This window comes from Lontra canadensis, unplaced genomic scaffold, assembly GCF_010015895.1.
Source record: "Lontra canadensis isolate GAN:19392208 unplaced genomic scaffold, GSC_riverotter_1.0 scaffold191, whole genome shotgun sequence".
NCBI lineage: Eukaryota > Metazoa > Chordata > Mammalia > Carnivora > Mustelidae > Lontra > Lontra canadensis.
Genome location: NW_022631185.1, coordinates 675,467 through 691,361, shown reverse-complemented (window position 1 = coordinate 691,361; position 15,895 = coordinate 675,467). Strand labels below are relative to the sequence as shown.

The window sequence follows — 15,895 nt, the reverse complement described above, 5'->3', positions numbered from 1 at the left end:
ACATACCTGGAGGTCCTGAGTTTCTATACATACCTATCCTGCACAATCACAGTCACTGGAGCATTTGTTGATGCAATGCTAGAAGGGGCACGTGCCGTCTACTTTGCTTCAGACTCCTCCATTGTTACTGTACCAATTATAGTTCCCCCGGGGCTCTGTATTCTCATCATGACACTTGCCTAATGAATCCTTGGTATCAGAGCACATGGCTCCTTTGTAGCAGCTGGGGTAGAGACCCAACACTACTGAGCGTATGTGACATCCACTGTGAAAAAGAAAAACAATTCCTGTAGTTCTCAGAACCACCGAAGGTTGTCACAATTTCCTGACTCTTCAGGGTGTTCTCTGAGCCCACAAAAAATTCCTGAAACCCAGTCCACAAATTAGGACAAGGCCTGGCAGTCTTTCCTATGAGACCTCAGGCAACAATGTAAATTGTTGGAAAAGCTAGAAAGAGAGCTATTTTCTTTCCAGACTCTCATCTCTGAGGCACACAAACCATTGGGAACCCCAACAAAGCTGTTCATTCCGTAATGCTGACAGAACCCAGCCATTTTCAAATCACCTCACATAGTGAAGAGAACCCCAAGAGCAAAGATGGCTTAAACAATAAAGTCTTTATTACTGCAAAATCTAAAGGAATAGGAGGCAGGGAGATCCCAGGTTGGTGACTTGGAGGACAGGAAAATCCAAGAGGAGTGTCACACAGAACAAATACATCCTTAAAAATGTGGTCCTTCTTGGCAAGTTACCAGCAGAACTCAGTTTGGGTCCTCTGGGCCATGCTCTAACTTCTACAAGAGAAGAGAATGAAGACCCTATAAGGGCTAAGAGTAATCACTATTTCCTCCAGCAAAAGGGAGGGAAAGAGGTCAGCTTCCCTGAGCACACTGTGGTGGTAACTAAAGCACTAGTGCACACTGTAAACGCTGAGTGGTAGAGGTGATAAAACTCTTCCACAGAAACTGGCAGTGACATAAACCTGGCAAGAGCCCTGGATAGGTTAGAAGTGTAACACAGCTCCTGTATAGATTCCCATATACTTCAACTAAAGGGAGATCTCTCCACTATGGATTTTCAGATGTATGGGCTTAAATTTAGGTAGATGGCTTCCTCACAACTTCTCTCCTCCAGTGTAATTATCTAAGGCCTTTCTCTAGTATGAAGTCTCTGGTGTTGAATGAGGTCAGATTTGGAGCTAAAGGATTTCCCGCATTTTCTGCACTCAGTAGATCTCTTTCCAGTGTGAACTCTCCGGTGCTGAATGAGGCTGGAGCTTTGGCTAAAGGATTTTCCGCATTCCCCACACTCATAAGGCCTTTCACCTGTGTGAACTCTCAGGTGTTTAACGAGGTTAGATTTGCAGCTAAAGGACTTTCCACATTCACTGCACTCAATAGGCCTTTCTCCAGTGTGAACTCTCCAGTGGTTCTTGAGGTTGGAGCTATGGCTAAAGGATTTTCCACATTCCCCACACTCATAAGGCCTCTCTCCTGTGTGGACTTTACGATGTGAACTGAAGCTGGAGCTTTGCTTAAAGGATTTCCCACATTTACTGCACTCATAAGGCCTTTCTCCAGTGTGAAGTCTCCTGTGGTGAATGAGGCTGGAGCTTCGGCTGAAGGATTTCCCACATTCACTGCATTGATGAGGCCTTTCTCCAGTGTGAACTCTCCTGTGGTAAATGAGACTGAAGTTTTGGCTAAAGGACTTCCCACATTCACTGCACTCATAAGGCCTTTCTCCAGTGTGAACTCTCTGATGTTGAATGAGGTTGGACCTTTGGCTGAAAGATTTTCCACATTCCCTGCACTCATAAGGCTTCTCTCCAGTGTGAACTTTCCTATGGCTATTGAGGCTGTAGCTTTGGCTAAAGGATTTCCCACATTCATTGCACTCGTAGGGCCTTTCTCCAGTGTGAACTCTCCGATGTATAATGAAACTGGAGTAATAGGTGAAGAATTTTCCACATTCATTGCACTCATAAGGTCTTTCTCCAGTGTGGACTTTCTGGTGCTGAATGAGGTTACATCTTCGGGTACAGGCTTTTCCACATTTGCCACACTCATAGAGTCCTTCTCTAGTGATAACTCTCTGGTCCTGAGCAAGTGTGTCTGCGCAGCTGAAGGCTTTCTTGCATTCTCCACAGCTGTGATGACTTTTACCACTGTGAAAGACAGCCTTACACTCATTGTTCGGCTTCTCCCCAATGTGAGTGACCTGTTGTTGGAGAAATCCCATGCTGGCTAAGAAGTCCTTCCCTGTCTCCTCACAGGTAAAGGGCTTCCCTGACACCTGGACTGTACAGTTCTTTATAAATGAGGCTCTGTCCACAGAATTTCTGAAGGGTATCTCTCCAGTGCGCTGCCCCCAGTACTGCTGAAGGTTGGCATCTAAACAGAATTGTTTCCTACATGTATATGGTTTTTCCCCAAGATATGTTCCCTGGTGCTCAGCCAAGTACAAAATGCTTCTCAAGATCGGGCCATGCAGTTCAAAGGGCTGGGCCTTCTGGGAAGGTGAATCTGCCTTAAGAGTCCCAATCTCTGAAACTCCTATAGGAATGCTCTCTTCGGAAGGTGCATGCTCATCCTCCACTCCAAGCCAACAACCTGAAAGCAAAGAAGTGATGATGAAATACATGTTGGCTTTACTAGGAAGGGGCAAAACCCATCACAAATGTACATCTGACACATTAAAGAACCAGTATAAGGAACTGTTTTCAGGAAAAGGAAGTTGGGGTTAGGTTTTGGAAGCAGCTGCTTTGTACTACTGGGTACCCAAGGTCACAGAACTGGGGAGGCCTCATTAGGCATAGGATACAAGAAAAGGGTTGGGCTGGGGTGAAACACATGTTCTACAACCCATTCTACTGTTAATGGCTTTTAGCAGGATTACATCTGCTGTGACCTGTGATGCTGGCCAGAAGTCTATGTCCACATATAGGAAAATCTGACTGGAAGAAAGTAACTGGCTTTAAGAATTCATAAAAGATGGGGCGCCTGAGTGGCTTAGTCAGTTAAGTGTCTGACTCTTGACTTCAGTGCAGGTTGTGATCTCAGGTTAGTGAGATTGAGCCCCACAGCAGGCTCCACACTGGGCATGGAACCTGCTTAAGATTCTTTCTCTCCCTCTGCCAGCATCCCTATCTTAAAAAAAAAAATATATATATATATATATTAAAAGATATGTGCATACTTTAGAATACAGCAGTGTTAGAAAGCACTGTGGAGAGAAGAGTGTGAGGAATGAGTAAGAAAAAAGGTCCAGAGAGGTGGGGATTGGCCTGGGGCTGGAGAATGAATAAAAATGACAAGTCAGCAAAGTGTCAAGAATGGAGAAAGGAAGGTAGAAGTGAGTTGTGGCCACCAGCAATGGCACCAAAACACAAGTCAAACACAACAGGTTCCTGGTGTGATTTGAACAAAGGTCTGATATCACATTCTCCCCCAGCTGTCATTCACCTGGATCAGGCCCTCTCTGGGCCCATCTTGTGGAGACTGGAATTATATCCATCCTGTGACGCACAGGAGACTCTTCCCCTAACCCCAGCTGAGCAACTGCATGGGACCTGGAAGATCCAAATCCTAAGGATAAGATAGGATAGGTCAGTGGCTAATATTGGCCTGGAACAACTCAGCACACAATGGATCACAGGAAACATACTATAAAAAGTACCTCCATGCCCAGCTAGAGGGAAGATGGTGGGGCAGTAAGCACCAGGAGCCTGTCTCCTCACCCTGACCACAAATGCATTGACAGACTCAATCTGATTTAACTATTTTGCAACTCTAGAGTCTAATGAATGCTTGCAACTTGCTAAATTGCTTTAACTTTGGTCAATATCAGCTCTTAGCAATGTGTTAAGTTATCCACATCCCAACTTGTCTAACTCTTGAGTCCTACAGCAGGCAGTCATACACATTTTCCTAGAGCAGCTTGCTGGAGTCCGGGTGGGCAATAAGGACTCTGTCCTCCAAGTATCACAGATCTATGCTTCTGATGGTGGAGGTGTAACAGAGAGGTGGGCAGCCATTGTTGCAAAACCTCTCCCTCCCTGACTCAGGCAATTTTACAGGAGATTTAAAGGGCAGATGTCTATCCATTCCACCACTTCCTGTTTCTCTTATTCCTGTTTTGGGAGGCAGAAATTCAAGACTAGGATATTCAAAATCACATATATGGAGGAATAGAGAAAATCATCATATATGCCCAGGGAAAGGCACAGTCTTAGAAAAAAACAGAGGACACCTTAAGTTTATACCTCAGACCGATCTCCAGTAGACACCCTACAACCATTAAACAAACAACCTCCAAATGTTCAGTTTTCAACAACAACAAGAACAACAACAAATCACAGGACACACAAAGCAACAAGAAAGTTTAATCCATTCTAAAGAAAAAAAAATCAAGAGAAAGTGTCCTTGAGAAAGACTACATTGTATACTTATTAAACAAAGACTTTATTTTTTCCTTCAAAATTTTATTTATTTGACAGTGAGAGAGAGAGAGAGCACACAAGCAGAAGGAGCAGGAGAGGAAGAAGCAGGTTCCCCACTGAGCAGTGATCCCAATGTGTGGCTCCATTCCAGGACCCTGGGATCATGACCTGAGCTGAAGGCAGATGCTTAACCAAATGAACTACCCAGGTGCCCCTAGACAAAGACATACATACATACATACATACATTCATTCATTCATTCATTCATTCATTTCATTCATTCATTCATCTATCTATCTATTTATTTATTTATTTTAAAGATTTTATTTATTTATTTGACAGAGAGATCACAAATAGGCAGAGAGGCAGGCAGAGAGAGGAAGGGAAGCAGGCTCCCTGCTGAGCAGAGAGCCTGATGCGGGGCTCGATCCCAGGACCCTGGGATCATGACCTGAGCCGAAGGCAGAGGCTTTAACCCACTGAGCCACCCAGGTGCCCCCAAAGACTTTTATTTAAAACATCTGTCTAAAAGACGCTCAAAGAGCTAAAAGAAAATGTGGACAAAGTCAAGAAAATGTTGCATGGCCAAAACATAAAAATCAATAGATATAGGCAATATAAAGAATAATCAAAAAGAAATCTGGGGCTGAAAAATATAATAACTGAATGAAAGAACTCACTAGAGGGATACAAAAACAGCTTTGAGTAGGTAGAAGTAATCAGTGAACCTGAAGATATCAAATCTGAGGAAAAGAAAGAAAAAGGATTGACCAGAACTGAACAGAACATAAGAACCTATGGGATACCATCAGTAAACCAATACCGCCAATATATGCAATGTGTTAGTCTAGAAGAAGAGGGAAACAAAAGGACAGAGAGCTTATTTGAAGAAACAATGCCTGAAAACTTCCCAAATTTGATGGAAGACACAAATATTAACATCTAAGAAGCCCAGTGAGCTCCAACCAGACTAAACTCTGAAACTCACTCTTGGCACATTATAGTCCAAGTGTCAAAAGCAAAAGGCAAAGAGAGAATCTTGAAAGCAACAAGACAGAAGTGACTCATCACATACAATGGATCTCCAAGATGATCAGATTTTTCATCAGAATCCACAGAGGCAAGAGGTAGTGGGTTGATATACCCAAGGGTTGAAGGAAAAAAATCCAAGAATCCTATAACAAGCAAAAATGTCCTTAAAAAATGAGAGAGAGGGGCGCCTGGGTGGCTCAGTGGGTTAAAGCCTCTGCCTTAGGCTCAGGTTGTGATCTCAGGGTCCTGCTCGGCGGGAAGCCTGCTTCCTCCTTTCTCTGCCTGCCTCTCTGCCTACTTGTGATCTCTCTCTGTCAAATAAATAAATAAAATCTTTAAAAAGAAAAAAAAAGAGAGAGAAATTAAGACCTTGCAGATAAGTAAGAGCCAAGGAAGCTCTTTACTACTAGATGTATCCTGCAAGAAATGGTAATGGGGTTCCTTCAGGTTGAGATGAAAGGACACTAGACAGTAACTCAAAGCCATCTGACGAAATAAAGATCTCTGTTAAATTAAATACAAAAACAATTATAAAAGCTAATAACTTGGGCTTATCACTCCACTTTTGGGGGGCACCTGGGGGGCTCGGTCGGTTGGGCATCTGCCTTCCGCTCAGGTCGTGGTCCCAGGGTCCTGGAATTGAGCCCCGCATCGGGCTCCCTCCTCACCGGGAGGCCTGCTTCTCCCTCTCTCACTGTGTCTCTCTCTGCCAAATAAATAAAATCTTAAAAAAAAAAAAAAACAACTCCACTCTTTGTTTCCTGTGTTTAAGAGATTAACGCATAAATAACAATTACTGATCCAAATTTCTGGACATACAACACACACAAGATGTAATTTCATGACATCAGTAACTAAAGGGTGTAGGGACAGAGTCATATAGAAGCAGAGTTTTAAAAAAATATGACTGAGGGGCACCTGGGTGGCTCAGTGGGTTAAAGCCTCCACCTTTGGCTCAGGTCATGATCCCAGGGTGCTGGGATCGAGCCCCACATCAGGCTGTCTAATCCGCAGGGAGCCTGCTTCCTCTTCTCTCTCTGCCTGCCTCTCTGCCTATTTGTGATCTCTGTCTGTCAAATAAATAAATTAAAAAAAAAAAATATGACTGAGAGGTGCCGGGGTGGCTCAGTAGGTAAGCCTCTGCCTTCAGCTCAGGTCATGATCTCAGGGTCCTGGGATTGAGCCCCGCAGAGAGCCTGATCCAACCCCCCATGCCTGCCTCTCTGCCTACTTATGATCTCTGTCAAATAAATAAATAAAATCTTTAAAAAAATATGATTGAAGCTAACTGGCATAAATTCAAATTAACTGTTATAATTTTATATGTTAAATGTAACCCCATAATTAACTAAAACAAAACAAAACAAAAACCCAAAAAAGAAAAAACAAAGCCCTCTAGAAGGTATACCAAAAAAACCCCTCCAAAACAAAACCAACAAATCAGAACATTTCACTACAAAAAAAACAAAAAACAAAACAAAACAAAAAAAACAACTGAATACAAAAGACAGTAATACAGAAAATGAGGGGAAAAAAGCTGCAAGGCCTACAGAAAACAAATAGCAAAATGACAGATGTCCCTGCTCATCAGTAGTTACTATAAATGTAAATAGATTAAACTCTCTAAACAAAAGACAAAATTGGTGGAATGGATAAAAAAATGTGACCCAACTATATGCGGTCCACAAGACACTCACTTTAGACCCAAAGACATAAATTCAAAGTGACTGCTTGGAAGTTACCATGCAAATAGTAATCCAAAGAGAGCAGGGGTGGCTACACTAATATTAGACAACAGAGTGATTTACACCAAAAAAGGTTATGAGACAAAGAAAGTTATTATGTATTAATAAAAGGTTCAAGACACAAGAAAAGATAATAATTATAAACATTTAGGCACCTATGACCAAATAAAGATCTCTTATCAAATTAAAGATCATTGGGGCGCCTGGGTGGCTCAGTGGGTTGGGCCTCTACCTTCGGCTCAGGTCATGATCTCAGGGTCCTGGGATTGAGCCCCACATGGAGCTCTCTGCTTAGCAGGGAGCCTGATTCCCCCTCTCTCTGCCTGTCTCTCTACCTACTTGTGATGCATCAGATAAATAAACAAACTAAAAAGAAATAAATTAAAGACCATCAAAACCATGAAACAAAAATTGATAGAACTGAAGGGAGAAACAGACAGTTCTAAAATAATAGCTGGAGATATCAATGCCCCACTCTCAAAAATATAGAATAAACACACCAAAGTAAGGAAACAGAGGACCTGAACAACACAATAAACCAAGTATAACTAGCAGAATATACAGAATACTGCCCAACAGCAACATAATACACATTCTTCTCAATCGCACATGAGACATTTCCCAGGAAAAAGCATATGCTCCGCAAATTAAGTGCTACTAGATTTAAAAAGACAGAAGTCATGCAAAGCATCATTCCAATCAAAATGGGTGAAGTTAGAAATCAAAACCTGAAGGAAAACTGGAAAATTCACCAGAAAATTCACCAAAAAAAAAAACCCGGGGCACCTGGGTGGCTCAGTGGGTTAAGCCTCTGCCTTCGGCTCAGGTCATGATCTCAGGGTCCTGGGATAGAGCCCCGCACTGGGCTCTCTGCTCAGCAGGGGCCTGCTTCCCCCTCTCTCTCTGCCTGCTTCTCTGCCTACTTGTGATCTCTATCTGTCAAATAAATAAATAAAATCTTAAAAAAAATTCACAAACCTATGAAAATTAAACAAATAATTTTTAAACAACCAATGGGTCAAAGAAGAGTCATAAGGGAAATTACAAAATACTTAGGTTTAGAGACAAATGAAAAGATGGTATCAGCAATAATTATGTGAAGCAGCAAGAGCAGCACTAAGGGGGAAATTTATTGCTGTAAACACATTAAAAAGGAGAAAGATCTTGAATCAACAGCTTACCTTTACAAACTTTTTTTTCTTTTTAAAGATTTTGTTTATTTATTTGACAGACAGAGATCACAAGCAGGCAGAGAAGCAGGCAGAGAGAGAGAGGGGAAGCAGGCTCCCCACTGAGCAGAGAGCCTGATGCGGGGCTCAATCCCAGGACCCTGCAATCACAACCTGAGCCGAAGGCAGAGGCTTTAACCCACTGAGCCACCCAGGTGCCCCTACCTTTACAAACTTAAATAACTAAAAAAAGAGCCAATAAACCCAAAGCTAGTAGGAAAAAAAAAAAAAGAAGAAATACTAAAGATGTGAACTGAGATAGAGATAAGAAAAACAACAAAGAAAAGGCAACAAAATTGAAAATTGGTTCTTTCAAAAAGCTACCAAAATTTAGACAAACTTTTAGGGTGCCTGGCTGGCTCAGTCAGTGGAGCATGATTCTTGATCTCGGAGTTGAGCTTAAGCTCCACGTTGAGTTTAGAGATCACTTAAAAATAAAATCTCTAAAAAAAAAAATTGACAAACTTTTACCTGGATTGGCCTTAAAAAAAAAAAAAAGACTCAAAGTGACAAAATGAAAAATTATAGTGGGAACATGACTACCAATTCTACAGAAATAAAAGAGATCATAAGAGAGTACTAGTAAGGAGACTGAATCACTAATCAAAAACCTCCTGACAAAGGAAAGCCTTGGGGCACCTGGATGCTCCCTCAGTTAAGTGTCTCCTACCAGCTCAGGTCTTGATCCCAGGGTCCCAGGATTGAGTCCTTCATCAGGCTTCTCTCTCTACCTTTCCCTCATGCTTGTGATATCTCTCTCTCTCAAATAAATAAATAAAATATTAGGGCGCCTGGGTGGCTCAGTGGGTTAAAGCCTCTGCCTTCGGCTCAGGTCATGATCTTAGGGTCCTGGGATCAAGCCCTGCATCCCGCTCTCTGCTCAGGGGGGAGCCTGCTTCCCCCTCTCTCTGCCTGCCTCTCTGCCTACTTGTGATCTCTGTCTGTCGAATAAATAAATAACATCTTTTTTTAAAAATATTTTTATTTATTTATTTGACAGAAAGAGATCACAAGTAGACAAGAGAGGCAGGCAGAGAGAGAGAGAGAGAGGGAAGCAGGCTCCCTGCTGAGCAGAGAGCCTGATGCGGGACTCGATCCCAGGACCCTGAGATCATGACCTGAGCCGAAGGCAGCGGCCTAACCCACTGAGCCACCCAGGTGCCCAATAAATAACATCTTTAAAAAATAAATAAATAAATAAAATATTAAAAACAAAATAAACTTGGGGCACCTGGGTGGCTCAGTTGGTTGAGCATCTGCCTTCGGCTTGGGTGGTGATCTCAGGGTCCTGGGATCGAGCCCTGGATCAGGCTCCCTGCTCAGTAGGGAGGCTGCTTTTCTCTCCCATTCTCCCCCTGCGCGCTCTCTCTCTCAAAAGAATAAATAAAATCCTTAAAAAAAAAAAAAAAAGAAATTAAAATAATAAAATAAAATAAACTCAGCTTTCCTTTGGGGAAAAAAAAGAAAAAGAAAAGCCTGGACTTGATGGTTTCACTGGTGAGTTCTGTCAACCACTTAATGAAGAACAAACACCCCCCCCCTTTTTTTTTAAAGATTTTATTTATTTATTTGACAGACAGAGATTACAAGTAGGCAGAGAGGCAGGCAGAGAGAGAGGAGGAAGCAGGCTCCCTGCTGAGCAGAGAGCCTGATGTGGGGCTCGATCCCAGGACTCTGAGATCATGACCTGAGCCGGAAGGCAGAGGCTTTAACCCACTGAGCCACCCAGGTGCCCCCAAACACCCATTTTTATAAAAAACAGACAAAACCACTAGGAGCAAACAGAAGACCAATAATATACTTGATGATTCATCAAGGTAAAAAAATCATCAACAAAATACTCCCAAACTGAATTCAGAAGCATACTGAAGGATTATACACCATGACCTACTGGGATTTACTTCTAGAATGAAAGGATGGTTCAACATACAAAAATTAATCAATGTGGGACGCCTGGGTGGCTCAGTTGGTTGGACGACTGCCTTCGGCTCAGGTCATGATCCCGGAGTCCCGGGATCGAGTCCCACATCGGGCTCCCAGCTCCATGGGGAGTCTGCTTCTCCCTCTGACTTTCTCCTCGCTCATGCTCTCTCTCACTGTCTCTCTCTCAAATAAATAAATAAAATCTTAAAAAAAAAAAATTAATCAATGTAATACATCCTACTCACAGAATGAGGAAAAAATTATATGATCATTTCAACTGATGCACAAAAAAAGTCTATCAAAATTTAACACCCTTTCATGATGAAAATAGTCAATAAACTAAGAACAGAAGGAACTACCTTAACATAGTAAAAGTAAAAGATCACAACCCATGGCTAATATATTCAATGCTGAAAGACTGAAAACTTTTCTTCCAAGATCAGGAAGAAGGATGCCAACATTCACTACTACTATTCAAAATGGTTTTGGAAGCTCTAGACAGAAAAAAAAAAGGAAAAGAAAAAGAAAGGCATCCAAAGCGAACGGAATAAGTAAAATTATCTTTGCTTGTGAATACATCATATACAGAAAACTAGGCCTAAAGACTTAAAAAACTTTTAGAATAAGTGAACTCGGCAAAATAAGAGGATACAAATAGGATATTAAAAAAACCAGTTGTATTTCTGTACATTAATAATGAACAATCTAAAAAGGAAACTAAAAACAATTCCACTTATAACAGTATCAAAATAATAAAATACTTAGAAATTAACCAAGAAAGTAAAGTATATGAACATAAGAATCTACAAAACATTGATAAAAGGAATTAAATTAATAAGTGGAAAGACTTCTATATTCCTGGATTGAAAGATTTAATACTGTTATCAATACTACTCCAAACCATCTACAGATTCAATGCAATCCCTATCAAAAGCACAATTTTTTTTGTAGTAATAGAAAAATTCACATGGAATCTCAAGGATACCAAAAAGCCAGAACAACCTTGAAAAAGACTAAAGTTGAAGGAGTCATACTTCTTAATTTAAAATTTTACTCCAAAGCTAAGTAGTCAAAACACTGTGATACTGTCATAAAGACAAATAAAGACCAATGCAATAGAATAAACACTCCAGAAATAAACTCTTGCATATATGGTCAAATTATTTTCTACAAGGAGGCCAAGACCATTCTAGACCACTCAATGGGGACAATCCATTAGGCTGACATCAAGGCTATGGATCCCGAATCCCTCCCTGTGAGGGTCTGAAGCAGCAGGTGTTGTGGCAATAAAGGGAGAGAAGGGGACATGCAGTCCAGCTCTAGAAACCACAGCACCTACCCAGGGAATTGGGGAAGGCAGCAGTATCCATCATTCAGAGGTGAGACAGAGCTGCTCCTACGGAAAAGAGAAAGGTAGAGCCTCTCCCAGGGCACGGAGGTGGGTGTGAGGGCCTTACCTAGTGAGGATGTGAGTGCAAAGTTCTCCAGCATCACATCATGGTACAGGCATCTCTGATCCTCGTCTAGGAGATCCCATTCCTCCCAGGAGAAATAGAGGGCCACGTCTTCAAAAGTCACACTTCCCTGCCAGGATAGAGAAAGGTGAAACCACGAAAAGCCTCACTCCTGAAGACCCATACTCCATATCCCCACAGATCTACCTCACGTCCCTCCTCCTCTCAAGATCCCCAAATCAGAGGAGATACCAGACTCTTGCATCACTGGTGTCTGCTCTTTCCTTTTACTCCCGTTAATAGCTGTGTTCACTCTGTTTCCCACTCTGCAATCAAATGGAATGTGCTAAGACCTATATAAGATCACCTGCTGGGGCGCCTGGGTGGCTCAGTCGGTTGAGTATCTGCCTTTGGCTCAGGTCAGGATCTCAGGGTCCTGGGATCCATTCCCACATGGGGCTCTCTGCTCAGCAGGGAGTTTGCTTCACTCTCTCCCTCTGCCCTCCCCCTGCCTTCTTGTGCTCTCTCTGTCTTTCCCTCTTTCTCAAATAAATGATTAGAACCTTAAAAAAAAAAACCAAAAAAAAAAAAAAAAACACCTTCTTCCACTGATCCAGACTTTCCCTTGCCTCCAGATGGACGCCTAACTTCAGAGGCAGTCATTCTGAGCTCGACTCTGGCGCAGTGCCTGGGTCTGTTCTCACCAGAAAGAAAGGAGGCCTGCAATCACCTGAATGCGCTGAGCCTCATCTCCAGGCAGTTCCACATACTGACACATCTCTTTCCCTTGATCGGCCCAAATGGGAACCCCTTCGTATAAGCCCTGGCCTAGACTCGACTTTGAGCTCGGGTTCTTCAGGGTCCCCAAACTCAAGGGCTGGGAGAACGGCAGATGAAGAGTTCATGACACCGCGGATCTGGACAACATGTGGTACGGCACCAGGAGGGACCGGTACCCGTCCACTCACCTGTGTAGGTTCCAAAAGCACTTCTGCAACCATGGAAACCTGTGGGAAGAGGCAGGTCTTCGAGAGATGTGGCCATGGCGACTTTCCAGGGCCTCAGGCCTTCCCTGTGTCCCTGCGGGGCACCAGAGCCAGGTAACCTGGGGCAGACTGGCCGGCCAACCTCTGAGCTGTGTGTCATTGGGAAAAGACTCAACCTCCCCCTGTGTCCTCATCACCGTCTACAACTTTTCTATTGAGCAGACTTCGGAGACTACTCAAACCCCAGCGTAGACCGCGTCTCTCTTTTCCTCAAAATTCTCCACGGCTCCCAGGACCATCAGAACCGAGGTACGGCACCTCGGCCCGCCAGGCCAGGGGTCTCCGCCTCACGCCCTCTGAGGGCGGAAGGGCAGAATCCTCCCCCTCAGGCCCCCTGCAGCCCCCGCCCCAGAGGCCCCTCAGCCCCGAGCCGGCTCCCGCACGCAGCCCGCCGGCGCTCACAAACGCGCCCCCGCCCACCAGCGCCTCCCTGTTCCGGACACCCGGGCCTGGGCCGCAGGGCCGCGAGCAGGCGCTCCGCGCTCGGGCCTTTGGGGTCTGGGTCGGGGGCGGAGGGGAGGCCCCGGGAGACAAGGGTTTACCTCAGCCGGGTCCCTGGGAGCGGCCGCCGCCATCAGAGCCTCTCGGCGGAGCGAAGTGATGACAGCTGAGCGGCTCCGACAGTCGCGGACACCGAGGTCTCCAGGCGGTCCTCGAAGGCGGCGAAGTCCCCGACCCCAGACCCGCCTCCCTACAGCGGAGACAAAGCCTCCTTTTGTGCCTTTCCAATCCGTCGCCTGGGTCGCAACCGGTGTTCCGGATCCTCTGACCAACCCCAGAAGACCCCAGAACCGCTAAAATGACCGACACGGAAACGACGGAAGCCCCGCCTCAAGGCGGATTGCCCTGCCGGAAGTGTCCCATTTCTGGGTTTTCATTGGACTACTGCGTCTGCCGCTCAACACAAGCCTTTCTGGGTAATGTAGTTCCTTCGGCAAGGCAGGCCTGGAAGAGGGGCGCCCAACACCAGGAACTCTCAAAAGAAAAGATCAAACAGCAAGGCCAGGCCCAAGGAAAATGACCCTTTACTTCTGGGGTCCGGAAAGGTCTTCGGTTCCTCTTAAAGAGGCAGCGGACAACTTCTGGGGAGTCTTAAAGTGCCCTCTAGGGTCTTTGGTGCTAGCGATCACTGGAGTGTTTCCGCATTATTTCAGGCTCTATGAAGCCGGCTCTAGCAGACGTCTACTGGTAGTGTCCACTGGTGGCGGGCAACGAGTGAGCACGGTCTTACCAGTCTTTACACGCAAGTGGCCTGAGGTATTAGTCATTGTTTCGAGCTTCAGTCCGTTGGGTCCGGACAAAGAAAAGCATTTGACCTTTTTTGGTATCTATTTGTCAATAAAAGAACATTCTTAAAATAGCAACAATCAATCATATCAGGTCCAGCATGGCTACTAGCATTTCCAGTGAACTTAAGAAATATATCATTTGAGGGGCACCTGGGTGGCTCAGTCAGTTAAGCATCTGCCTTCGGCTCAGCAGGGAGTCTGCTTCTGCCTCACGGTTGTGGTGCTTTATTGCACGCTCCCTCTCTCTCAAACAATAGATAAAATCTTAAAAAAAAAAAAAGGATACTGAAAGGTTTTTTATTGCAACCTAATTAAAATATTTAATACGTAAATTGTATAGAAGCAGCTCTCCTGACAATGTTCAGTACCCCACTAATCAATTTGATAAAAGACAAAAATTCTTTTTTAAAAGACTTTAGCTTTTTTTTTTTTTTTTAAGATTTTATTTATTCATTTGACAGACAGAGATCACAAGCAGGCAGAGAGGCAGGCAGAGAGAGGAAGGGAAACAGGTGAGCAGGGAGCCGATTGCGGGATGCGGGGCTCCATCCCAGGACCCTGGGATCATGACCTGAGCTGAAGGCAGAGGCTTTAACCCACTGAGCCACCCAGGCGCCCCAAAAGACAAAAATTCTTGCAAATTTTATAAAAAAGTATTTTAGGAGGAAAATAATACATAGTAGGAGGAAATATAAACATTCCTTCTTTTAGGAGGAAAATAAACACATTAAATTCTCATCTGCTATTATGTTTATGAAAATACAAGTTAAATGATAAATTATATTTGATATTTCATCATTAAGGAACTAATTTTCTATAATTTCTTATATGGTCTAATTTTTATTATGGATCTCCTGATAAATATTTTATACCATTCTTTGTGTTTATAGAAAAACAAAACTGAATTAAATACAATCACTATTTAATTACTAGAGCTCTTTAAGGGACTAAAGGGGTGCCTGGGTGGCTCAATCAGTTAATCCTTTTGCTGGGGACCCGATCTCAGGGTCCTGGGAAGGAGCCTTGCATCAGGCTCTCTGCTTATCAAGGAGTTTGGTTCTCCCTCTCCCTCTGTGCTCTCCCTCTCTCTCTCTCTTTCAAATAAATAAATAAAATGCTTAAAAAACAGTAAGTGGACTAAAAATTTCAAAATGTTTCATAGATCTTCTGAGTACAGAATGTTGTAGATTATATATTACATCCTAATCATTTACAGTTTTTTTTTAAAAGATTTTATTTATTTACTTGACAGAGATCACAAGTAGGCAGAGAGGCAGGCAGAGAGAGAGAGGGGAAAGCAGGCCCCCAGACGAGCAGAGAGCCCAACTTGGGGCTCTATTCCAGGATGCTAGGATCATGACCTGAGCTGAAGGCTGAGGCTTCCCACTGAGCCTCCCAGGCAACCCATCATTTACAGTTTTAACCCTCACTTTTAACTCAGATCGAATTTTATTGTAAGGACCTAAAATTTTTAAAGTGAGGAATCTTTTATTTTTATTTATTTAGTTAGTTTTTAAGAAATATGCTGATGAAGCAAACACTAGTTTTTTTTTAAGGAATCTATTTATTTATTTATTTTAATTTATTTGACAGACAGAGATCACAAGTAGGCAGAGAGGCAGGCAGAGAGAGAGGAAGGAAAGCAGGCTCCCTGCTGAGCAGAGAGCCCACCCCGGGGCTCGATCCCAGGACCCTGGGATCATGACCTAAGCCTAAAGCAGAGGCTTTAACCCACT

General features: G+C 43.6%; 1 protein-coding gene across 1 annotated transcript; it reads right to left on the bottom strand.

Moving 5' to 3' along the window:
* Positions 1 to 598: 598 nt before the first annotated feature.
* On the bottom strand, positions 599 to 13,588 carry LOC116861151 (zinc finger protein 211-like). Its single transcript, XM_032847659.1, is given in 6 exon segments — positions 599 to 1,232; positions 1,234 to 2,612; positions 5,122 to 5,184; positions 11,828 to 11,954; positions 12,793 to 12,831; positions 13,413 to 13,588. Coding segments are annotated over 6 exon segments (1,734 nt in total). The 5' UTR covers positions 13,446 to 13,588; the 3' UTR covers positions 599 to 1,139.
* Between the last annotated feature and the right edge of the window lie 2,307 nt (positions 13,589 to 15,895).